Raw genomic sequence first — 25,659 nt, forward strand, 5'->3', positions numbered from 1 at the left:
TGCTTTCATCCAATGCTCTCCCTGCCTCCTCTATGCTTTGCTTCCTCAGTTTATTACCACTCTCTCTACTATGTTTGATTTGCCTTCTCCTCTCTCCTCTTCTGACATAAGCCAAAACTGGTCTTCCCTATCCTAGAGCAAACAAAAAAATTTTACTTGACTGCAATGGTCTGCATCGTTCCTCTTCTGTTTCTCTTCTTCTTTTCACTTTACTATTTTAAAAAGTAGTTTCTATTTCCCCCTGAAATCTGGCTTTTAAAGTGTAATGATGCTTTTACAGTCCTCATTCTACTTAATATTTTATTCAAGCATTTCACACAGAGCCTTTCTTTTTACCCTTTTTTTTTTCCTAAGGCAGGATGAGAATGGAGAGGGAGTGAAATACCTCACAAGAACACTGTTCCAAAGAACACCTGGGCTGGCATGAAGTGTTCCAATTACAAATGCATTATTGCTTTGCTCAAGAATATTTAATCTCTGTCTTTTGGCACCAAAAAAAATCCAAGTAAACAACTAGAAACAACCAGCCTCTCAATATGAGGATTGTAATATTTATTACCCTTTCATAATCATAGTAATGTGCAAGAAGACTAACAGAATACAAACCTGAGTTAGGGAAACATTCTCAAGATAATTGAGTCCAAAGCTCAATATGATGACACACTGCCTCAGTATAGTTATTCTATAATAAACTCAACATTCCCCACTAAAAACAGTAAATATCTTACAAATGAAGAAAAGAAATAAAATAAGGAAACCAATGAAATTTACCCTTAGACAATATCCTGGTTTTCTTTAAAATATAATAAATTTTGACCGTTAAAAGTATATTAATTTGTTGCATCAGGTCATTCACATCTATTTGCGAGATATAGGGCACACTTTTGGTAAGATAACTGAATGAAAAAGACCCATAATAAAGCATTAATTGTGAGCCTCAAAGCTACTGGTTGGAAGAAAAAAACTAATGTAACCATATTTATGAAAAAACTAGCTGACTTTATTATCAATGTCAAACAAGTCTTTAAATCAATTAAAATTTATTTAATGAAGTATAAGTTACTTTCACATTTGTCTATAACCATAGTAAATGCAGTTCTTGGCATAAAGACACAGCCTTTGGAGTTTAAAACATCCCCAATTGCAAGATTACATAAAGGAAACTCCCATTATTGTTTAAGTGATAGTGGATTCGTTAACCAAATTAATTATACTATGTAGAATAAAATAAAATGAAAATAATTTACTCATAAAATTCATATTTAAATCATCTTTATTTACAAAATACTATCCTGAGAATGTAGTTCCATTAAGCTCCAATTTGAGCGTAAGTATAGTCACTTAAGTAACAGCTGTTACTTAAACTGAAAATGAGAGAAATCAAAATTACTTTTGATACAGATCATGTATCAGAGAAATGTACACTTGAAACCTATATAATCTTATGTCACCCCAATTGTTTTAATTAAAAAAATAAAATAAAGAAAAATAATTGCTTTTGAAGAGAGACCAAAAATATTGTCAAGTTTCTTGTGGTTCTGGATGTTCACTCAGTAGTAGGCTCATTTGAAGGTGGACTCAACCCTGATGGGACCTCACTTCTACTTTCTGGATGTGAGGAAGGGGGTGGGGGAAAAAATCCAGCTCTTGGAGGAAGATAATGAGGAAAAGCTCTCGGTGAGTAGACATTTCTCACTGTTCAAAGAGATTAATAAAAGACATTTTTAACTTTAACCACCTGTACTGAAGCCCTAATAAATCATTAGCTTATAACTTCCAATCTTTACATTAAAAAATTGACAGCAGAATTATTACTTGATCTAACAAATCTTTACACCATTGAGAAAAACATACTTTCTTCAACTACACATGATTAAAGGGAATATCATAAATTTTAGACCCAAATTTTGTCTTATGAAAATCTAACATCTTAACACTTTTAAAAAAGAATTACTTCAAACTATACAAACTTACTTTTAAAAAGTTTCCATGTAACACTTATTTTCACTAGACTGAAAATTCAGACTAGTAATTCCCAGTTCCAATTTGGTGTTACCATAAACATTTACAGCTATATCAGAGACTGTCTTAAAATTCCCCCAAAGAAATTAATTTTAATTCACACTTAACATACAGGAGGAATGATGGAAGGCAATGACCACACCAGGCAAATAATAGGCTTCTGCCTAGTGTTTGGTAATTATGTACCTATTCTATAGAAAACTACAGTTCTAAATGGCAATGTATAGATATAAAAACAATAAATTATTCCATTTTTCTGATGTGAGGCTGTGAGAGAATTTCAATAAATTCAAGAATTAGTCCAAACACATTTTAAGTTTTAAATGAGAACTATTTTTTTAAAAATGACTTTAAAAATGTTAGCCAGGCCTTAACCGGTTTGGCTCAGTGGATAGAGCGTCGGCCTGCGTACTGAAGGGTCGCAGGTTCGATTCCGGTCAAGGGCATGTACCTTGGTTGAGGGCACATCCCCAGTAGGGGGTGTGCAGGAGGCAGCCGATGGATGTTTCTCTCTCACCGATGTTTCTCTCTATTCCTCTCCCTTCCTCTCTGTAAAAAAAAAAAAAAAAAAAAAAATCAATAAAATATATTTTTAAAAAATGTTATCCAGTAATTTTAATGCTAAAATATAAAATGTAATTGTTTTTACTAATTGGCATAGTAACCAGTTTCTATCAAATAAGATACAAATAATTTCAGTCTTACCAAAAACTGAAGCAAAAAGCCAATGATTTTCTTGACAAGTAAAATACAGAAATTCTTCCACAGTATTGAGATGAATCAAGCTGAAACTCATTACAGTCTACCGATGGTTGGCTGCCTTCCCAATACAGAAAAGTAATGGTATACTCACAGAATGTGAGAAAGGTTTTTTCTCCACTGTATTACCACATGAATAGGAAGCAGACTTAATATATCTTATTTACTCTATAAAACACACATTAATTTTTTTTAAAAAAGCATACTTGCAAATGGAGGAGGTGGTGGACCGGGAAAGTCTCCTGGAGGAAAATAGTCATGGGAAGCGCCATACATGCCTCCCGGAGGGGGAGGAAAGGGAGGACCTCTTCTCAGGTACGGGCCCCTTGCATCCACTGGAAACAATGGGCCTCTGACGGGAGGACCACGGCCAGGGCCAGCTGCTTCACTCTTGGTGGGGAGAGACGCATCAGGCACATTTAAATTCTGTAACAAATTGACATATGGCAGTCACCAAAAATAGGAGCAAAATTTGCAATTGTTTTCCTAAAAACCTTAGGCTTAGAAAGCCTGAAGCACCTAGGCAGAAAGCACTTCAGGATAGTCTTAAAAAAGCTCCAGAAAAAGACTGTTTTCTATCTGATGGATTTTTGCCATCACAAATATTTTATTAACTCAGTAGAACCAACAAGGTAATATTCTGACTAAAGACATGACAGAATAGACCAAGAGTACAAAAATATACATTCTTTTATCAAGTACATACTGAAAAAAGATGCTTATGTTTATAATTTCAACATAAGATAAGGTAGACAAAACCAAAATTGTAAACATAGTAACAAAAATGTACTTTAAAACATTTAAATAGAAGTCCAAGAGGGAAAATCCAAATTCTTATTTAACTATAGTATAATAACTCAAGCCTCTTGTTTGTAGACACGTTACAGTCTGTAAGTTGTATTTCCTCACCATCAGGTACGTTCCAGAAAAGAAACAGCTATAATGCTAAGTAGGAAGTCCATATATTTGTCAAAATGAATGAAACAGCTTTATATAAAAAAATAGATTGCTAGCTAAATTTCTATTCTAGTAAACCAAGAGATTAGAAAGCTTCTAAATAATGAATAAAATTCCTCTTTCAGTACTTACACCAAGATCGTCTTTGCTATCATTTCCACTGGATTCCATTTCTGAAGACTTTGGCCCATCTAGACATAAAAGTTAAACTATGAAAAATGCATGCCTATCACCCCATTCCTAGAATAGCCCCAGATCACAAAGGATGTTGACACTTTCCCACTCCCCTCGTCAGCACATAAACCAGCTTGACACCAGCATCCTGTATTAGGGCCACAAGAGCAGCTTGAGGTCCCTGGGAATTTCGGTAGACTCGGCGTTCTACAAAGGCACACGGCAGCTTGTCCCGAGGCAATCCTGCCACAAGCAGCATCATGAGGAGACTTCTAGGAAGTAGCATTTCTATCCCTCCATTCTTTCTTTCCTTCCTTCCTTCATTTTTCTCCAGCCTTACTTCCTTTCTTAACTCTCTCTCTCCTTTGCTCCTTCTTTTCTTTCCTCTTACCCTTCCTTCCTTATTCCTCCATCAAGAAGCACAGACTAGTGCCCAGTCCAGTTTGGCTCAGTGGATAGAGCATTGGCCCGTGGGCTGAAGGGTCCCAGGTTCGATTCCAGTCAAGGGCATGTACCTCGGCTGCAGGCTCAATCCCCCATGAATTTAGCCACTGTTTCTAAATAAATGTTCCTGAACTTTGTTATCAAGAACTACTTAGTCTCTGAGAACATTCCAGCCTAGATTAATCCAATTCTGATTCCACTCTTCTTATTCCTGAGTTACTTAGCACTTCTGGGGGTGAAATAAACCAAAGCCGAGTACACTGGCATCACTCCAGGCTGATAGATCTCCAGCCATACGTCCAGCTGCCCTCTGCCTAGTTTTGTGTGTCTTCTAAGCCGGTTTTCTCCTCAGCAATTTCAAACCTCCATTCTCCTCAAACCTACTATACCAGTCACTTAGAAACTTCCTTAACTTTTTGTAATCAAACATATAAATATAACAGCAACTATATTCCTATGATCTTTCCTCCTATAATAATGGAAAAGGATCCCTCTAAACAATCTATAACCCTGATTCTGTGCTCAGAATCCTTCCCCTCCAGCTTCCTCAGGGATTTTCCTCTCTCTGTTGCCTTGCTCCTCCCTTTTTGCAAGTCTGTCCCAATTATTATCTAAAAATGAGACAGGAGTCCAGCCAGCACAGCTCAGTTGTTGAGCATCAACCTATGAACCAGGAGGTCCAGGTTCGATTCACAGTCAGGGCACATGCCTGGGTTGTGGGCTCAATCCCCAGGGGGTCGTGCAGGAGGCACCAATCAATGATTCTCTCTCATCATTGATGTTTCTATCTCTCTCTCCTTCTCCCTTCCTCTCTGTAATCAATAAAAATATTTTTAAATGAGACAGAAAAAGAGAATCCCCTTACAGCTAGCTACCTCTCCCTTTAACTATCAAGAATTATTCTATACATATTGTTCAGAATTCCTCCCATTTTGTTCTCATTTTACTGGAATCTATTTGCAACATCAATCAACTGGTCTATTGAAACTGTTTTCCCCAAAATCAAAAAATCTTTTTTTGCAAATTAAAATAGACCCCTTTAGTCCTTATTTTTCACCATTGTTGACTACTCCCTCCCTCCTTAGGTTTTTAAATATTTCTGTATTGATTTCAGAGAGGAAGGAGCAGGAGAGAATGAAGCATCAATGATGAGAATCTTTTATTGGCTGCCTCCTGCACAGCCCCTACTAGGGGACTGAACCCGAAACCCAGGCATGTGCCCTGACCGGAATCAAACCATGACTTCCTGGTTCATAGGTCGATGCTCAACCAGTTAGCCACACCAGCCAGGCACTCCCTCCCTCTTTAAATCCTCTCAGTCTTTAATTTCTGTGTCATCCTTCCTTCTATCCAGCTCTTCTTTTTAGCTGCTGCTCTTCAGTTTCTTTGGTATAATCCACTACCTTGGACCATCCTTACAAGGTGATCTCCTCAGAGTTCCACTTTTGGCCTATCCCAGTGGTCGGTAAACTGCGGCTCGCGAGCCACATGCGGCTCTTTGGCCCCCTGAGTATGGCTCTTCCACAAAATACCACACGCGGGCGCGCGCACACAGTGCGATTGAAACTTCGTGGCCCATGCGCAGAAGTCGGTTTTCGGCTCTCAAAAGAAATTTCAATCGTTGTACTGTTGATATTTGGCTCTGTTGACTAATGAGTTTGCCGACCACTGGCCTATCCTAATTATCTCCTTGAGAAATCCCCTCTACTGCTACAGCTTTAATTTGATGTGCACTACTACTGACTTCAGATGTGTAATTCCGATCTAGCTATTTCCCTTAGGACTTGAAAGCTTGAACTGCCAATCTGAATATTCATGGAGGTATATCACAGGTGCTGCTAATTTTGTAACTTCAAACTGTAGCTTACAATCTTTCTGTCAAATTTCCTACTGTTCCTTGTTCCTTGTCTCAGAACAATGAATGGCCCAGATCCGTGGTCGGCAAACTGCAGCTCTCAAGCCACATGCAGCTCTTTGGCCCCTTGAGTGTGGCTCTTCCACAAAATACCACGGCCTGGGCGAGTCTATTTTGAAGAAGTGGCATTAGAAAAAGTTTAAGTTTAAAAAATTTGGCTCTCAAAAGAAATTTCAATCGTTGTACTGTTGATATTTGGCTCTGTTGACTAATGAGTTTGCCGACCACTGGCCCAGATGACACAGCCAAGATTCCTTCTTCTTCACTCCCACATGCCTTCAATCCTAAATCCTCCCAATTCTATTTTCTGTGTTTAGTCCCATTTATCTATCCCCTCTGCTAATCACCACCATCACTCATGTAGATTCCTATAATAAGTCTCCTAAAAAGTTACCCTGTCTCCAATCTTAATCACTCCCTCCAAATCTATTTGCCATAATACAATCACAGTAATTCCTCTAAAATGCAGGTCTGATTATATTATTTCCCTGTTTAAAATCCTTTAATGTGTTTATCCTGTGAATAAGGTCCACATTTCTGAACAGGTTTGCAAGACCCTGAAAACCCTATGCACTACTTACCTCTTCACCACATGTTTCAATATTCCTGGACTCACACTTGATGTTGCAGCCATAACTTACTAAGCACTCTTACTTCTAAATCTTTAAAGATGCTATTCTCTTCTAAATCATTATCACCATCCTTTTGGTCCAGCTAATTCCTCCTTTAGTTCTTAGCTTACTTTTGCCAAGATTTTCTTGACTATCCCATGCTCAAAATACTAACACTTCATCTTGGTGAGTCTCCATATGCTCTCATAACATTGTGTACTCATTACTTTGTCACTGTCATGCAAGTGTTATATGCCTTTGCTAAACCTCAAGGTGTAAGGAATGCTGAGCTCCTGTCCACCCCTGAAATAGAGCAACTTCCATAATGCCTGCCATACAGTAAGCATTCTATAAACATTTAGTGCCTCAATGGCTGGGTCCACTACCCTCACATTTCAATAAAGTATAGGGATCAAGACCATGGCTTAAGTCACACAGACATGGGTTTAAATCCTGCCTCAGAAACTTCCTATCCTGAGATCTTGTGTACCTTTTGGAGCCTCGGTTTCTTTACCTATAAAATGAGGACACTAATGTCAATTTCATAGGATCATTGTAAAAATTAAATGAGATAATTCACTTTCATTCAATGAATGACTACTGAGCACTAGTGTTAGTCAATGTGTTTCCACCATGTCTCTCACCATTCTCCTTTGTGTAAATACCAAATACTGACAAACCAATGGTAATATGTTACATTTATATAAAACTTTTCTGTTCACAAAACACTTCCACACACATTAACTCATTTAGTCCTCATGAAGCCTTGTCAAGTGATTAATATCTCAGTTTTAAAACCATTAATAAATGACTCAAGCTGTTGTTTTTCTCTTTTTGTTTGGCTTGCATGCTATTCATTATTATTAGTGCAGACACCCACCTCCCAATTAATTTTTCAAATTCCCTCAACAGCAGCTCAAATGGCACCTCCTTCATGGACTTTTCCTTGATCCTTCAACTAGATGAGCATGAACACAGCATATTCTCTAATGAGACTTACTATTCTCACCAGTATTAAAAATACATGTCTTTCTTCCCTATTTAATTATTATTCTATACTAATAAAAGAGTAATATGCTAATTAGACCGGGAGACCTTCCAGATGTCCTTCCAGAAAAAGCTAGGGGCTTGGTAGGCCTGCAAATTGCCCCCAAACAGCCCTCAGCCCCTCGCCCAGGCCAGCCATGCCCCTCAGTGGGGACCCTCACCCCAATGGGGGCGTGGCCAGCCTGCAAACAGTCCTCAGCCCCTCGCCCAGGCTGGCCATGCCCCCCAGCGGGGACCCTCACCCCAATAGGGGCATGGCCAGCCTGCAAATGGCAGTCAGCCCCTTGCCCAGGCCCACTCTGCCCCCCAGCAGGGACCCTCACCCTGATGGAGGCGTGGCCAGCCTGAAAACAGCCATCAGCCCCTTGCTCAGGCTGGCCCCACCCCCAGCAGAGACCCCCCCCCAACCGTGATGGGGACATGGTCGGCCTGCAAACTGCCCCAGCCCCTCGCCCAGGCCAGCCCTGTCCCCAAAGGGAAGACCAGCCAGCCCCCACCCGTGCACCAGGCCTCTATCTATCTATACTAATAAAAGGATAATGTGCTAATTAGACCAGAAGACCTTCCAGATGTCCTTCCAGACAAAGCCATGGTGGTGGGCCGAGGCAGAGGTGGTTAGGGGCGATCAGGCTGGCAGGGGAGGGCAGTTGGGGGCAAGCAGGCCGGCAGGGGGGGACAGTTGGGGGCGAGCAGGCTGGTGGGGTGGGGCATTTTGGGGGGGTCAGGCTGGCAGGCAGAGTGGTTAGGAGTGATCAGGCAGGCAGGCAGGTGAGCGGTTAGGAGCCAGTGGTCCTTGATTGCGAGAGGGATGTCCAACTGCCGGTTTAGGGATCGGGCCTAAACCGACAGTCGTACATCCCCCAAGGGGTTCCAGATTGGAGAGGGTGCAGAATGGGCTGAGGGACAGCCCCCCTCCCGTGCACAAATTTCTTGCACCAGGCCACTAGTCCTCTCTAATAAAAGAGTAATATGCAAATTAACCATCACTCTGCTGCAGCCACAAGCCACACCCACCAGCCAATCAGGAGCGAGTATGCAAATTAACCCAACCAAGATGGCTGCAGCCACGGAGCGAGCAGGAGGCTTGGGTTTCCCCAGCAATGGAGGAAGCCAAGCTTTCCACACACCCTGGCAGGCCCAGGCCTCCACTCAAGGCTACAAAGTTTCAATTATAGAAGATAAATAAATCCCAACAAAAATGGTGGCAGTCCTGGAGCTGGAGAGAGCAGGAGGCTTGAGTTGCCCCCAGCGATGGAGGAAGCCAAGCTCCTGCAGCCCTGGCCTGCCTTGGCCTCCGCTTAAGGCTACAAAGTTTCAATTATAGAAGATAAATAAATCCCAACAAAAATGGCTGTGGCCACAGAGCGAGCAGGAGACTTGGCTCCGCTCAGGGCTACAAAGTTTCAATTATAAAAGATAAATAAATCCCAGATACTAGGGCCTCCGCTTGGGTCGCCGGGGGGTGTGGCCGGCCTGCAAACCACCACAGGCCCCTCACCTAGGCCGCCCCACGCCCCAAGGGAATGCCCACCCTGATCCGGGACACCCTTCAGGGCAAACCAGCCGGCCCCCACTCATGCAGCAGGCTTCTAGCCTATCTAATAAAAAAGTAATGTGCAAATTGACCATCACTCCAACACACAAGATGGCTGCCCTCATGTGGTCAAAGATGGATGCCCCCATGTGGACACAAGATGGCCACCACAAGATGGCCAGCAGGGGAGGGCAGTTGGGAGGGACCAGGCCTGCAAGGGAGGGCAGTTGGGGGCAATCAAGCCTGCAGGGGAGGGCAGTTAGGTTGTGACCAGGCCGGCAGAGGAGGGAAGTTGGGAGCGACCGGGCCTGCAGGGAAGGGCAGTTGGGGGGGACCCAGGCCTGCTGGGGAGAGCAGTATGGGGTGACCAGGCCTGCAGGGAAGGGCAGTTAGGGGCAAACAGGCTGGCAGGGGAGCAGTTAGGCATCAATCAGGCTGGCAGGGGAGTGGCTAGGGGGTGATCAGGCTGGCAGGCAGAAGTGGTTAGGAGCAATCAGGAAGGCAGGCAGGTGAGCAGTTGGGAGCCAGCAGTCCTGGATTGTGAGAGGGATGTCCGACTGCCCGTTTAGGCCCGATCATACCGGGCAGTAGAACATCCCTCAAGGGGTCCCAGACTGGAGAGGGTGCAGGCTGGGCTGAGGGACACACACACCCCTGTGCACCAATTTTGTGCACCGGGCCTAAAGTATAATTATAATAAACTGTACCTTATTATAATTATATTGTTTTCAATGTCATGCAGAGCCCCTTCTAAACAATAAGCATTTAAATATTATCTGATTAATCAAATATTGTTCAAATACCCCAAAAAATGAACATGTAAAAAATTTTAAATAGCACTACTTTATACATATACTAGAGGCCCGGTGCACGAATTATTGCACAAGTGGGGTCCCTCAGCCTGGCCTGTGGGATTAGGCCAAAACCAACTCTCCAACATCCCCTGAGGGGTCCCAGATTGCGAGAGGGTGCAGGTCAGGCCAAGGCACCCCACCAGTGCATGATTGGGGCCGGGGAGAGACGCGGGAGGTTGACCAGCCAGGGAGGGACCATGGGAGGGTTCCAGGGTGTCAGGCCCGTCTCACTCAGTCCCGATTGACTGGACCCCAGCGGCAAGCTAACCTACCAGTCAGAGTGTCTGCCCCCTGGTGGTCAGTGCATGTCATAGTGACTGGTCGACCAGTCGACTGTCGCGACCCACAGGTTGAGAACCACTAGCAGGGTCGCCTAAGACCATCGGAAAACAAGGATATTTACATTACGATTCATAACAGTAGCAAAATTACAGTTATGAAGTAGCAACGAAAATAATTTTATGGTTGGGGGTCACCACAACATGAGGAACTGTATTAAAGGGTCGCGGCATTAGAAAGGTTGAGAACCACTGGTCTAGAAGGTCGTCTGGAAGGACATCTGGTCTATTTAGCATATTATACTTTTATTATTATAGATAATAAAAATCCAAGCCATAAGTCTAGTTCTTTGCTTATTATTCAAAAAAACTTTTCTAAAATAATAAACACTTCAAAAAAATAATGCCCTCCCCCCAAACATATACCCTTTCCTGAAAAAACTTTTACCAATATATTTATATTAACTTTCTACTGATGTTTTAATCTTTTTATGTTCTTAATGTTATATACTTCTGATGGATACATTGGATATATACTATATTTCCTAACTTCAGTGAGTTGCTTTGAGGTGGTTTAAGGAAAAGAATGCCTGAAAAACAATAGGTTCCTCATTAAATGTTAGTTAAAGCTAAGTACAAAATGTTTAAATAAGATAATTGATCAGACCAGCAATAGAGCATGTACTCAAATTATTTTTCTGGTGAATTTTCACATATCCATTTACATAAGCCTAATTTCCCTGATTACTAAAAAGGATATATGTAAGTGTACTGAAAAAATTAGAGAATTAATCATGAAACAGAGTAAAATTTTCCTTCATAGGTTCACAGAGTAAACCTATGGTGCCCAAACCAATCACCAAATATATGTAGATGCCACGGATGTGTACAAAGTAACAAGAAACATAAAAACAGGAAAATTTCAGGAAAGAGATTTTGGCCTTAAGGCTACCACAGATAGCAATGATATGGTCCTTTATTCAGCTTCTAGTTCTTTAATTTGCCACCATTACTAAAAAGTATTTTTAATACATACACACAAGTATTTCTTACCTGCTTTATCCAGTGATGGCATATTAAAACTTCTGAGTTCTGCGGGTCCAGAGAGTCTACCAGTATTAGAATAAAATCTGTCTTGCCTTTGTGGAGGAAGAGCTGGATCAGAATAAGGTTGGCCTACAAAACAAGTTTTAAAACATTTTCTTTAGAAAAAAATAAATCAAGTTTACTTAAGTTTAATATATTGAACGTAGAGACTTCTCTTGCTTCCTAAAAGATAATATGGTAGACAAATAGTAAAGAATTTTAGGAAAATTACATATTGCACTAAAAGCAGTAACTATTTGCTTTTGTAGTAAACACAATTATGATATGCTACACTGTATTTTAAAAGTTCATTTATAATGTGTAAATTAAAATACAGGGTGGGCCAAAAGTATGTTTACAATTGTGAATACATGAAACAGAGTTTATTATCTTTTTTTTTTTTTAGAAAAGCAGGCAAGAATTTATGGACCACAACAAAAACACACTTAGGACAGTGAAACAGAGAAGGGCACAGAATAAGCATCAGGAGAACCTAGGCTGGGCTGCTTTGGCTCACTGGGAAGTCAGGAAAGGCAGCCTTGGAAACAGGTTCAGGGGGCTAACCCAGAATGAGCTACCGCTACCCATTGCTCCACTTATTGCAAGTCTCATGGGGTCCCTTGGAGTTTAGGAGATAAGTGCTAATCGGGAAGAAGAGGGGGAAGGGAAAGGCATGACATGCTACCTGGAGGGAGAGTGCCCAGAGTTTATCCTTGTATTATTATTATTTACTAGAGGCCCAGTGCACGAAATTTGCAGGGATTGGGCCTAAACCAGCAGTCAGACATCCCTCTCGCAATCCGGGATTGCTCACCCCTAACCGGTTTGCCTGCCTGCCTGCCTCTTGCCCCTAACCGCTTGCCTGCCTGTCTGCTCACTCTAACCACTCGCCTGCCTAACTGCTCGCCCCTAACCGCTTGCCTGCCTGCCTGCTCAGTGTGCAACCGGTCATTTCATTCGTTCTGCCATAACAGTCGTTTAGGCTTTCATAGATATAGACTATTATACTACTTTCCATACAACTGTAAACCTACTTTTGCCCCACCCTGTATATGAACATAATTTAGTTATATTCCTTCAACTTTAAATTTTAATAATAGAAGTGAATACAACAAAATATCAAAAAGAGACTTTGAAAAGATAGCTACTAGCAAAGAAAGAAAAAATAGAATATTTTCTCAGTATAGCAAGATATTTAGCAGCAGAGATAATGATAAAGGAAATTGTCACTAAAGCAGAAAGAGTACTATTCAGAGATCATTGGTGATCACATTTTCAGTAAATTCAATATTTTGGAATTTAGCATCCTTCCAAAACTTAAGGGGGAAATGTCTGATGCAATAGATGAATAGAAGGTTCATAATGCTCAGATTAAGGACATTTGGATAGATGCAATATTGGGGACAGACTCTGAATCAGGAGCTTCAACAGTCACCCTACTTTGTCCCCAGGAGTTAAGATGACAAAATGGTCATTCCTGGGTCCTTATTATCATTCTTGAAAGAAAATAGGTAGTCTATCTCATCTTTGATTGGTGATGGTAGACTTTTGATAGATTAGGTTTGCATTTGCCCCCGAGTCCAAAAATATGAGAAGGTCAAAGGTGGTGAATTGTATGACTCTCTCCTATCCTTATAGATCTGGACAAACAGCCCCAAACTACGTTTCATAACTGTCCTAGGAAGTTCATAATGTGAACTCCATACAATGGTAAAGATGTCAGTCCTCATCTGACTCAGTCACATGGGACCTTACTAATATAACGCTCTCACACAAAGCCAAGAAATCATCTGGCATCAACCAGAATCAAGAGAAAGAATTACTGTATATTTAACTAGAGGCCTGATACATGAAATTCTTGCAAGAGTAGGCCTTCCTTCTCCTGACTGCTGGCACCAGCTTCCCTCTGGCACCTGGGACCTGGGCTTCCCTCTGGCCCCCCGCAGGCACCAGGGACCCAGGCTTCCTTCTGCCACTGGCAGGCACCCGGGACCCAGGCTTCCCTCCAGCTGCCGGCAGGCACCCAGGACCCGGGCTTCCCTCGCAGCCCTGGCTTCATCTGGAAGGTCGCCCAGAAGACGTCTGGTCTAATTAGCATATTACGCTTTTATTATTATAGATGAACTCCCAAGAGTGAAGGGATGTGACTTAGGAGAGAAAGATATAGATAGGCTTGAAGGCTCATTTTCTCCCCCTTTCAGAATCTTAGCAAAGAGCTGTCTCAATTGGTCTGAATTAGCCCAAGGGAAGAAAAGACCAAGGACCAAGAACTAAACTGAGTTTTCCCTTCCTACTTCAAACACGGGATTAATTAAATGATAGAGTTGGGAAAAGGGATAAAATAAGCAAACCTGAAAACCTTACAACTCTTTCTCTTTTTTTTTCTTTATTGATTAAGGTATTACATATGTGTCCTTATCGCCCCATTGCCTCCCACCCCCGCACTCATGCCCTCACCCCCGTGTTGTCTGTGTCCATTGGTTAGGCTTATATGTATGCATACAAGTCCTTTGGTCTCATAGCTCTTTCTTATTCAGGTCTCAGACACTATATCATTTTCCTGCTTCTAAAATACATCACCACAATATGAACAATTTCAGAAATATAAAATTTTGCTACAAGTTTTCTATTTTAAAAATCATATACCCATGGTACCCTCTATTGCCAAAAATAATCGATTCCTTAAACCTACCAGAGCCTATTATGTACCAGGTACTAGTGATTCAACATTGATTTTGATACAGTCCATGCTCTTAGTCTAATGAAAGAAACACATACACACAATGTGATCAATGCATTAGTAAAGAGGCATACAAATAACATGAGAGGTGGCCTATCTAATTCTGATTGAAAGAATAAGAAATGTTGACAAAGAGGAGGTAAAGCTTGCCCTGAAAGTCAGGAGGAATGAACAAGTAAACAAGGATATTCTGGTCAAACTCAAATATATATATACATATACACATACATGTACATGTACATACACACGATGTAATAAATTATGTGAATGGCGTATGACCAATGAAAGGCTAAAATACAGAAAATAGGACATAAATGATTCCTTTCTTTTTTGCTTTCTTACCTGTTTTCTACCACCTTAAAAGAGATGATCAGAAAGAAAGACTGGGAAAAGGAAAAGGATCAGGGGAAAAAAATGAATAAAGAGTGGGAATAGGTGTACAGGTCATTCTGAAGCAGTTTCATAAACTAAGAATTAGAATAACAATCAACAGGTCTAGTTTAAACAACAATGCTGTTCAATCTCTTTTCATTCCAAAACACATCTTGGACTGCAATTGTTCCCTGAATACCTGCTTTAATAATCTGGAGTTCTATCACATAACAGGAACATCAACATGGTTGAAAAGAAAATTATAAAGATGGGTAAGGGTTAGAATATTTTTAGGTTCAATACTGGTCACTCATCAAGTACAAGAAGCATCTTCACTTAAAATAGAACATGAACCTAAAGCAACTAGAAAAATAACAACAGAAAAAGCCCAGAGTAAGTAGAAGGCAGGAAATAATACCGAACAGAACAGAAATAAATGACATAGAAACAAAAAACAATACAAAAGATCAATGAAACCAAGAGCTGGTTCTTTGAAAGATAAACAAGACTGATAAACCTTTATCAAGAAACAAAAGAGAGAGGACTAAATCAGGGGTCCTCAAACTTTTTAAACAGGGGGCTAGTTCACTGTCCCTCAGACCATTGGAGGGCTGGATTATAGTTTAAAAAAAAAACTATGAACAAATTCCTATGCACACTGCACATATCTTATTTTGAAGTAAAAAAAACAAAACGGCAAAAACACCTGCATGTGGCCCGTGGGCCGTAGTTTGAGGATGCCTGGACTAAATAAATAAAATCAGATATGAAAAAGAAGTTACAACTGACTCCACAGAAATACAAAGAAAATTATTATAAGCAACCATATGCCAACAAATTGGACAACGTGAGACAAAATGGCCAAATTCCTAGAAACATACAGTCTTCCAAAACTAAATCAGGAAGAATCAGAAAACCTAAACAGACCAACAACAACTAATGACATTGAAGCAGGAATAAAAAAAAAAAAAAAACTCCAAGCAAACAAAAGTCCTGGAACGGATGGCTTCACAGATAAATTTTACCAAACATTCAAAGAAGAACTAATACCTATCCTCCTCAAACTATTCCAGAAAGTTCAAGAGAAGGGAAGACTTCCAAGCTCCTTTTATGAGGGCAACATTATCTTAATTAAAAAAACAGATGAAGACACTACAAAGAAAGAAAATTATATGCCAATATCATTGAAGAGCATAGATGCTAAAATCCTCATCAAAATATCAGAAAATCACATCCCACAATATATTAAAAGCATCATAAACCATGATCAAGTGGGATATACTCCAGGGATGCAACATTGGTACAATATTCACAAATCGATAAACGTGATACATTACATAAACAAAATGAAAGATAAAAAAATCACATGATCATATCAGCAGATTAAAAAAAAACTTTAGATAAAACCCCATACCCATTTATGATAGCAACTCTTAGCAAAGTAGGAATAAAAGGACCATACTTCAACATAATAAATGGCAAATAAGAAAAACATACAGCCAACATCTTACTCAATGGGACAAAACTAAAAGCATTTCCCTTAAGATCAGCAACAAGACTAGGATGTCCACTTTTACCACTATCATTCTACAAAGTACTGGAAGTCCTAGCCACAGCAATCAGACTAGAAGAAGAAATAAAAGGCATCCAAATTGGAAAGGAGGAAGTACAGTAAAACTGTCATTATTCGCAGATGACATGATAGTGTATACAGAAAAGCCTAAAGACTCCACCAAAAAACTATTAGATCTAATAAATGCATTCAGCAAAGGAGCATGATAGAAAATCAATATCCAGACATCGATGGCATTTTTATATTCAAATAATAAACCATCAGAAAGAGAAACTAAGAAAACAATCTCATTTACTATAAAACAAAAACAAAAAATAAGATACCTACAAATAAATTTAACCAAGGAGGTTAAAGACCTATACTGAAAACTAAAGGATATCAAAGAAAGAAATTAAGGAAGACACAAATAAATAGAAGCATTAACTGTGTTCATTGGAAGATATAAAATCATTAAAATGTCCATACTACACAAAGCAATCTATAGTGTCAATGCAATTCCTATTAAAATACCAATAGCATATGTCACAGTCTAGAACAAATATTCCAAAAACTTAGATGGAACCTAAAAAGACTCAGAATAGAGGCAGCAATCTTGAGAAAGAAAATCAAAGTTGGAACGATCACAATATCGGATATCAAACTATATTACAAAGCCACTATAATCAAAACAGCCTGGTACTGGAATAAAAACAGGCATATAGATCAATGGAGTAGAAATGAGAACCCAGAAACCACATCTTTATGGTCAATTAATATTTGACAAAGGAGGCAAAAGCATTCATGGAATAAAGATATTATCTTCAATAATTGGTGTTGGGAAAATTGGACAGGTACATGAAATGAAACTAGACCATCAACTTACACCATACACAGAATAAATTCAAAATGGATAAAAGATTTAAATGTAAGTCGTGAAACCATAAAAATCCTAGAAGAAAACATCTTCTCATAGAAATATTCTTGCCAATATATCTCCTAGGGCAAGGGAAACAAAAGAAAAAAATAAACAAATGGGACTACAGCATACTAAAAATCTTCTGCACAGCAAAAGAAACCAGCAATAAAATGAAAAGAGAGACCACTGCATGGGAAAACAAATTTACCAATGATACATCTGAAAAGTAGTTAATTTCCAAAATACATAAAGAACTTATACAACTCAACACCAGGAAGACAAACAATCCTATTAGAAAATGGGCAAAGGACCTGAATAGATACTTCTCCAAAGAGGACATACAGATGGCCAGGGGACAGATAAAAAAAAAAAAGCTCAATGTCACTAATCATCAGAGAAATGCAAATTAAAACTACAATATATCACCTCACATCTGCCAGAATGGCTACCATCAATAAATCAACAAACAAAATGTGCTGGCGAAGATTGGAGAAAAGGGAACACTAGCACACTGCTGGTGGGAATGCAGACTGGTGCAGCCACATGGTAGAAAACAGTATGAAGTTTCCTCAAAAAATTAAAAATAGAACTGCCTTTTGACCCAGCAATCCCACTTCTGGAATACACCCTAAGAACCCTGAAACACCAATCAGAAAGAATATGTGCACCCCTATGTTCACAGCAGCATTGTTTACAATAGCCAAGATCTGAAAATAGTCCACGTGCCCATCAATAGATGAGTGGATAAAAAAGCAGTGGTACATTTACACAATGGAAATACTACAGGGCTGTAAAAAGAAAGGAACTCTTAACTTTTGCTATAGCATAGGCAGACCTAGAAATTATTATGCTAAGCAAAATCAGCCAGTGAGAGGAAGACAAATACCATCTTATATGTGAAATCTAATGAATAAAATAAACTGGCAAATACAACAGTGTGGTGAGAGTCAGAAGAAGGGGAGGGTGCGAATGGGTAGAGGTGGGCATACGGAGTAAATGGGGGATATCTGTAATATTGTCAACAATAAAAATAAAATATTAAGAAAGAAAACAGAATGTGAAAAAAATCTAATAATTAAGAAATTTAAAATAGAATAAAAAGAAAAATTTCCTAAAAGTAGTTGCTAAAAGCAATGATATGAATAGGTTATGACTCAGGAAAAGAGACCAATAGTATATGATGACTTGGGAATAAAGAAACCAATGTGGCCCTGCCAGCATGGATCAGTGGTTGAGTGTCAACCAATGAACCAGGAGGTCATGGTTCAATTCCCGGTCAGAGTACATGCCCAGGTTGTGGGCTTGTCTCATCATTAATGTTTCTCTCTCTCTCTCTCTCTCCCTTCCTCCTGACATCAATAAAAAATATCTTAAAAAAAAAAAAGAAACCAATGGGATAGAAAGAATGTCTAAGAAACAGCTATGCAAATATGGAGATTTAATTTAAGATAAAAGTGATATTTTAAATTGATGATCTAATATATAGTATTAAAATAATGTCTATCTTCATTTTGAGCAAGTGCCTGCCTTATTTGACCAACTGGGAGATCTTCATATAATGAACCATGAAATCCTGCTATATGGCAGCACTATGCAATAATTTTTCATTTGCCACCAGTCAGCTTCGGGGACCAAGGACAGCAGAACACATAACTGGCTCATGTATGTTATTGTAAAAGCATATTTTAACCAGTTAACTGCCACACATCCAAAATGGAAACCATCCCCACATGCCATGATATTTTGAATTTAATTTATCAATTTGCAATGAATATTATAAAAATAAATATATTGCTCACAATTTGGGTGTTACTGAATATTTTCAGTTGAAAATTCTCACAAAAAAATGATTTTTTAAAGCGTCCATAGACGCTTATGGCGTACAAAGGGTGAAAGTTATAAATATTGTACACTGAGTTAATGAGGAGGCTGGGATGCAGATGGAAAAGGCCCTAGTGTCTGGGACACATTCAACCATCAGGGAGGAGAGAGAGTTTTCAAGAACCAGACTGGCGATGTAGCTTGTGGTAGCTACACTCTGGGAGGAAGATTTAAAATGTACCAAACAGCTTGGATTGACTCATTACCGCTTCTCTCTTTCCTGGTCACGTCTATTACCTGATGGGACAACAGGTTTCATCAACCAGAAAGGAGCCGAATTCATAGAGCTAATGAACTAGCACAGAGGTTAGCACCAAGGCATCTGGAGTCCATGTACCAGGATTAAGTGCCAGCTATGTCACTTCCTACCTATGAATTGACTATTACAACAAGATGATTGATGATTTGTTAGCAAATGGGTTCATGCCCATAGTGACTCTACCACTTTGATTTGCCTCAGACCTTAGAAGACCAAGGAGGTTGGCTGTCAGACACAATCATTGAATCCTTTGATGAATATGCCCAGTTTTGCTTCAAGACATTTGGGGATCAAGTCAAGCAGTGGATCACCATAAATGAGCCTAATTTGTTTGCCCTGCTGGCATATGATTTGGGTGCATTTCCTCCTGATGTACCTCACCTGGGAAGTGGAGGCTATCAGGCAGCTCATATTTTGATTAAGGCCCATGCCAGAGCCTGGCACAGATATGAGTCCTTATTCCAAAAAGAGCAGAAGGGTATGGTGTCCCTACCATTGTTTTGTGGCTAGGTGGAACCAGCATATCCCAATTCAGTGTCTGACCAGGAAGTTGCTAAAAGAGCTTTGACTTCCCACTTGGATTTCTTTGTTAAACCCATTTTTATTGATGGTGATTATCCAGAAGTTGTCAAGTCCCAGATCGCCTCCATGAGTAAAAAGCAAGGCTATCCATCATCAAGGCTTTCAGAATTTACAGAAGAAGAGAAGAGAATGACCAAAGGCACAGCTGATTTATTTGCTGTGCAATATTATTCAAGTCGCCTAGTCAAGTACTGGGAGAACGATAAAGGGGAAAGGGGTGTTCTCCAGCACGTGGAGATGGACATTTTTCCAGACTCAGCTTGGATAAGTGTGGATTGGGTCTATGTGGTGCCGTGGGGAATACAAAAACTACTGAAATATATTAAGGATACATATAAAAACCCTGTAATTTATATCACTGAGAATGGGTTTCCCCAGGGTGACCCCACATCTCTTGGGAGTATTTCAGACAGACATTGCAGGAACTGTTCAAACCTATCCAGCTTGATAAAGTCAACATTCAACTGTATTGCGCATGGTCTCTTCTGGATAACTTTGAGTGGAACCAGGGTTACAGCATGCGGATTGGTTTCTTCCACGTTGATTTTGAAGACCCGAGTAGACCCAGAGTCCCTTACACGTCAGCCAAGGAGTATGCCAAGGTCATCAGAAATAATGTCTTAGAGGAACATCTATAGAAAAGATGGCCAGGTGGTATCACCCAGAGAAGAGGCCTCTGTGTTTGCAAAGGAATCTGCTTTGGGGATCCCTCAGACAACCTCACGTTGCCTTTGTAACCAACAGGTCCTCCAAGCTGATCCGTGATTGTGAAGTCTGGATTTGTAATGTCAGGGGATGAATTTAATGATGGTGTTTCCTCTCTGTGCATTTGGATCAATGGGAATTTTAGAAAAAGAGAACAGAAAAACACTGAAATTGATTTTTATATTAAGAAATCAGATAGGCTTAGAAACTTCTATGTAAATTCTTTAAATTTTTCTAGAAAAAATAATGCAATATTTATCATTGATTTGCAACTGTAATAGCTGACCACTTATTATAAAAAAAATAATAAAATAATTTCTATCTAATGGGGAAAAATACCTCCTCAAACTAAACACTAAAACAAAAATAAAATCTTGATTAAAAGCTTTAAAAACAAAACAAAATTTTAAATTTTTAGGCAAAAGCAAAGAGTAACTTTTTGATCTAGGAATAGGTCTTAAATAAAACAAAATTCTATAAAAAAAAGATGGGTTAGCTTATCTATAATAATTTGAAACATCCACTAATAATGAATTGAGAAAATATTTGCAAAAGACAAAAGAGTAGTATCCAAAATATACTAAAAATTCCTATTAAGGATGAGATAAAATGGATCAGTCGATTTAAAGAAACACAAATGATTAACAAACATGAAAAAATACTCAAGTTCACTAATAATCAAAGGACTACAAAGAGAGAAAACCAAGATAGCAGTGTAGGTAAACACTGGTACTCACCGCCTTCCACAACCACATCAAAATTACAACTAAAATAGAGAACAACCATCATTCAGAACTGCCTGAAATCTGGTTGAATGGAGGAGGTCCTACAACTAGAGAAAGAAGAGAGTACTAGTTATACCAGTTAATAATGCGGATTTTTTTCAATAGATGGAGTTACACATATGTTGATAGATATGTAATTTGATATGTATGCTATTTTGTTGCATTGACAGCAAGCTTCAAAACTTCATGTCAAATTTGCTGAAGGTGTTAACATCATAGATATTTTTACGCGTAAAAATGTCGAATTTTGTGCCAAAAAAAGAGCATTTGCGGGAAGTCTTAATTCATTATTTTATTTTGAAGAAAAAGTTATCGTATACTTCGGGAAGTTTATGGTGAACATGCCCCATCTCAAGATACTTGTGAACTGAACACTGGTTTAAATGCTTTAAAAGTGATGATTTCGATGTGAAAGACAAAGAACGTCCAGGTTAACCGAAAAAATTTGAAGACCAACAATTACAAGCATTATTGGATGAAGATGTGTGTCAAATTAAAAAACAACTTGCAGAAAGATTATACGTTGCTCAGCAAACAATTTCCAATCGTTTACAAGCAATGGGAAAGATTTTAAAGGAAGGAAAATGGGTGCCACATCAACTGAACAAAAGAAAAATGGAAAACCAAAAAGTCATCATTAAAATGTTGCTTCATCCACTAATATTTACAGGATAAAATAAGATTGTTGTTAGAGTAATAAATTTGACAGTAAAATAGTAGTCAAGTTTTCAGGCAAATTTAAATTGGCTAGTTGAAACAAGCGAATATTCTAGAAAAATTAATTGTACTAGACAAAAAGGTGTTCCTAAAGTGTTCACTAAAATTTTTATTGGTACTTCATCTGATAAAATTGTGCACCATGTAATAAACCTAAAACAGTAATATTATAGTGCAAAAAAATTAAAATTTAAAAGCCATCAAGACTACATTATAAAATTTTCAAAAGCCTCCTAACATTTAAATCAAAAAAGGAGGGGATAGTAGAAGAATATCATGTAAGGAAAAATATCCTGTAAGTAAATTACATCTAGAAAATTAATACTTTAGAAAATTAATTGTAAGGCTAAAAGCAAGACACCTATGAAAAACACACAAGGTGTCAAAACAAGCCTGTCAAAACAGAGGAAAATCATTTGGGCAAAAAATGAAATAGGATCCCAAGTCAAATTTATAGAAAATATCCCTTTATTAACTTTTGGTCGAGAATATGTTTGAATATTTTCAGAAAACAACTCCGAGACCATGTGGATTCCAGCAACAGAGAGGAATCGACAGGACTACTCCAGCCATGAAGACAGAAGAGAAGCAGTCCAGAGATGGAAGATGCTGACGTCGCCTTGCCATACTAGCAGTTAGCAGCTGTGCGTCACTACAGGTTGCCCAGGACCAAACCAGAGAGGGTCAGACCAGCATTACCACCATTTGTCCACCATCCAGAACTGAAATATCATGGCTGACATGTACACATAAGGAATTGTGTGACATTGAAATTGGGTCTCAAAAGAACTGTTGGCCCAGAAAGAAACTCACTACAGACTGATTCATTTGCCTGTCAGCATAACCATTATTGCTTGTCTCATTTTCGGTTCTTATAAGTGTATTTCTAATAGCACATGATCTCACTCATCTAGGGGAAATAATGAACAACATAGACTGATAAACAAGAACAGAACCAGAAACAAGGAGGCATGGATCAGACTGTCGGGCCTCAGAGGGAGGGTAGGGGAGGGTGGGGGTAAAGGGGAGAGATCAACCAAAGGACTTGTGTGCAAGCATATGAGCCTAACCAGCGGTTAAGGACAACAGGGGTGTGGGGGCATGTGTGGGGAGGGGTGTGGGATGGGAATGGGGGGATGAGGACAAATATGTGATACCTTAATCAGTAAAGAAATTTAAAAAATAAATAAATAAAATGCTACAGTAGAAAAAAAAAATGTTGCTTCAACGGCACGAAAGAAAGTCTTTTTTGCATCGAATTGTGACTGGCGATGAAAAGTGGATTTATTTTGAGAATCCCAAATGCACAAAATCATGGGTTGATCCAGGTCAACCATCAACATCAACTGCAAGGCCAAATCACTTCGGAAAGAAGACAATACTCTGCGTTTGGTGTGATCAGGAAGGTGTGGTGTATTATGAGTTTCTAAAACCAGGTGAAACCGTTAATACCGATTGCTACCGACAACAAATAATCAATTGGAACCACACTTTGATCGTGAAATGACCAGAATGTGCCAGAAGACACAGCAAAGTAATGTAGCTTCATGATAACGCACCATCACACACTTCAAAACCAGTTAAAGACACGTTAATAGATCTTGCCTGGGAAGTATTAACCCACCCGCTGCATTCACCAGACCTTGCTCCTTCAGATTACCCCTTGTTCCGATCAATGGCACACGCACTTTCTGAGCAGCACTTCAAAACATACGAAGTGAAAAATTGGGTCTCTGAATGGTTTGCCTCAAAACAAGAAAACTTCTATTGGGACGGTATCCACAAATTACCTGAAAGATGGGGAAATGTGTAGCTAGCGATGGACATTACTTTGAATAAAGCACTTTTGATGTTTCTCCTGAAATTATCGTGTTTTCTTTGATGACAAAAATCTACCATTATTAACCAGTACACCTATCACAGTTTTTCTTAAGACAGGGCACACATGTACTCTTTTCTTCCATTCCCTTATGTTGCATATACTGGTTGAATTTCAAATATAAATATAACTATACTCTTCCCATACCAGACGAAGGAATCATCATCCTACGATCATGTTCCCATGGAGGTGAAAGGGACCCAGTGTCAGAAGGTTCCCTGTGAGGATCAGTTGACTTATCATAGCTTGATTTTCTTCTTTCATTAGTAATCAGATGGTCCTGAGGATTCCCTGGACCTCTTGAGCCTAATTAAAGAAAAAAAAAATACAATTCTGTTTTATCTAAAAAAGTATTATGAGAACTATCATCAAATAAAATCCAGACAGTTTTTAAAAAGTGAAAACAATCAGATTCCAACAAAATTTATCTAAACTACATTAGATTAAAACACTATCCTACCAAAGCCATTTCTAGGACAATTTTGCCACGTGCATAAACAAGCACTTGCTTATAAAATTTGTTTGTAAATGTTATAAGCATAATAGTTTACATATAAAATCAATGGTTAAATTTTATATTATAAATGTCTGAAAGATAAAAGTAGAAAGTAAGTTGCAAAGTAAAGATTTCTATATCAGATGCAAAAACATAATTATAAAATAAAGTTTTCGTTGCTTAACACATTAAGCGCCATGTCAGTCACTGGTGACTGACACTATACTTTCTGTCCGGACGGTCAGTCACTGGTGCCACCAGCATATCAGTGAAATTGGATCTCTTGGACTAAACAGAAAGGAAGACAAAACAGGCTTGGCACTTAACGTACTGAACTAATCTACCAAGTCAAAGAGCATGATTTATTTAACCTTTTGCACTCGGATGTCGAGTGTGACTCGACACGGTTAGCATTAGAATAAAGGAATCAAGAAAAAAGCAAGCGAGTGCAAAGGGTTAAAACAGTCATCTTAGGGACAATATACATATTTCAATGATTCTACAACTATTCTAAGTATTTCTTAGAAAAACTCTTTGGAAATATATTTAGGTTAACCTTAAAACCACTCAAGGAATTGTATCTCAGTGTTGTAACATGACATGACTCTACTTCTCCCCCAAAATGATTTTAATCAATCTGATTACAAACTTTGTATCACTAGGTAAATTTGTCTGTAAATGGCTTATAACTATTTCTAAATGTCGAATTCACCTTCAAAAAGAGCTCACAGCTCTGAAGGCAAGTCTAAAACAAGAGTTTCAGAAACAACAGGACTGTTGGAACAAACACTTCGAACAAAATAATATTAATTTGGATGAGAAAATCTATCATGCTTACATTAATTAATAAAGGAGGAAAAACACTTTAAAGTTCCCTTCTTATGACTCTAGAAAGGATAGTACCTAAATTAATAACCCATATGCAATTAAAAAAAGAAAAGACAGCCCCTAGCTGGTGTTGCTAAATGGTTAGAGCATCAGCTGGAAAACTGAAGGGTCTTGGGTTCAATTTCCAATTTGGGCAGATACTTGGGTTGCAGGTTTGATCCCTGGCCCTGGTTGGGGTGAGTGCAAAAGGCAACCAATTGGCATAT

The 25,659-nt window shown here is 39.1% G+C and overlaps 1 protein-coding gene and 1 pseudogene across 7 annotated transcripts in view; one reads left to right on the forward strand and one right to left on the reverse strand.

Annotated features, from left to right (window-relative positions):
- Window positions 1-539: 539 nt before the first annotated feature.
- Window positions 540-25,659, reverse strand: part of MIA2 (MIA SH3 domain ER export factor 2) — a 108,721-nt gene continuing 83,601 nt past the window's right edge. For 4 of the 6 annotated variants that reach the window (XM_079767203.1, XM_079767205.1, XM_079767202.1 and 1 more), the window contains 5 exons: window positions 24,217-24,375; window positions 11,649-11,771; window positions 3,871-3,929; window positions 2,988-3,207; window positions 546-1,695 (listed from right to left, as the gene is read on the reverse strand). In XM_079767203.1, coding sequence (XP_079623329.1) covers window positions 1,547-1,695; window positions 2,988-3,207; window positions 3,871-3,929; window positions 11,649-11,771; window positions 24,217-24,375 — 710 coding nt within the window. In that variant the 3' untranslated portion in view covers window positions 546-1,546. Of the gene's footprint in view, window positions 1,696-2,987; window positions 3,208-3,870; window positions 3,930-11,648; window positions 11,772-24,216; window positions 24,376-25,659 lie in introns of all 6 variants that reach the window. The other 2 variants (XM_079767201.1, XM_079767200.1) reach the window with 1 other exon arrangement.
- Window positions 19,536-21,018, forward strand: LOC307097218 (cytosolic beta-glucosidase-like; annotated as a pseudogene). The gene has a single exon. The product of its transcript is annotated as a cytosolic beta-glucosidase-like (transcript).

This window comes from Cnephaeus nilssonii (genome assembly GCF_951640355.1).
Source record: "Cnephaeus nilssonii genome assembly, chromosome: 1".
Taxonomy (NCBI): Eukaryota; Metazoa; Chordata; class Mammalia; order Chiroptera; family Vespertilionidae; genus Cnephaeus; species Cnephaeus nilssonii.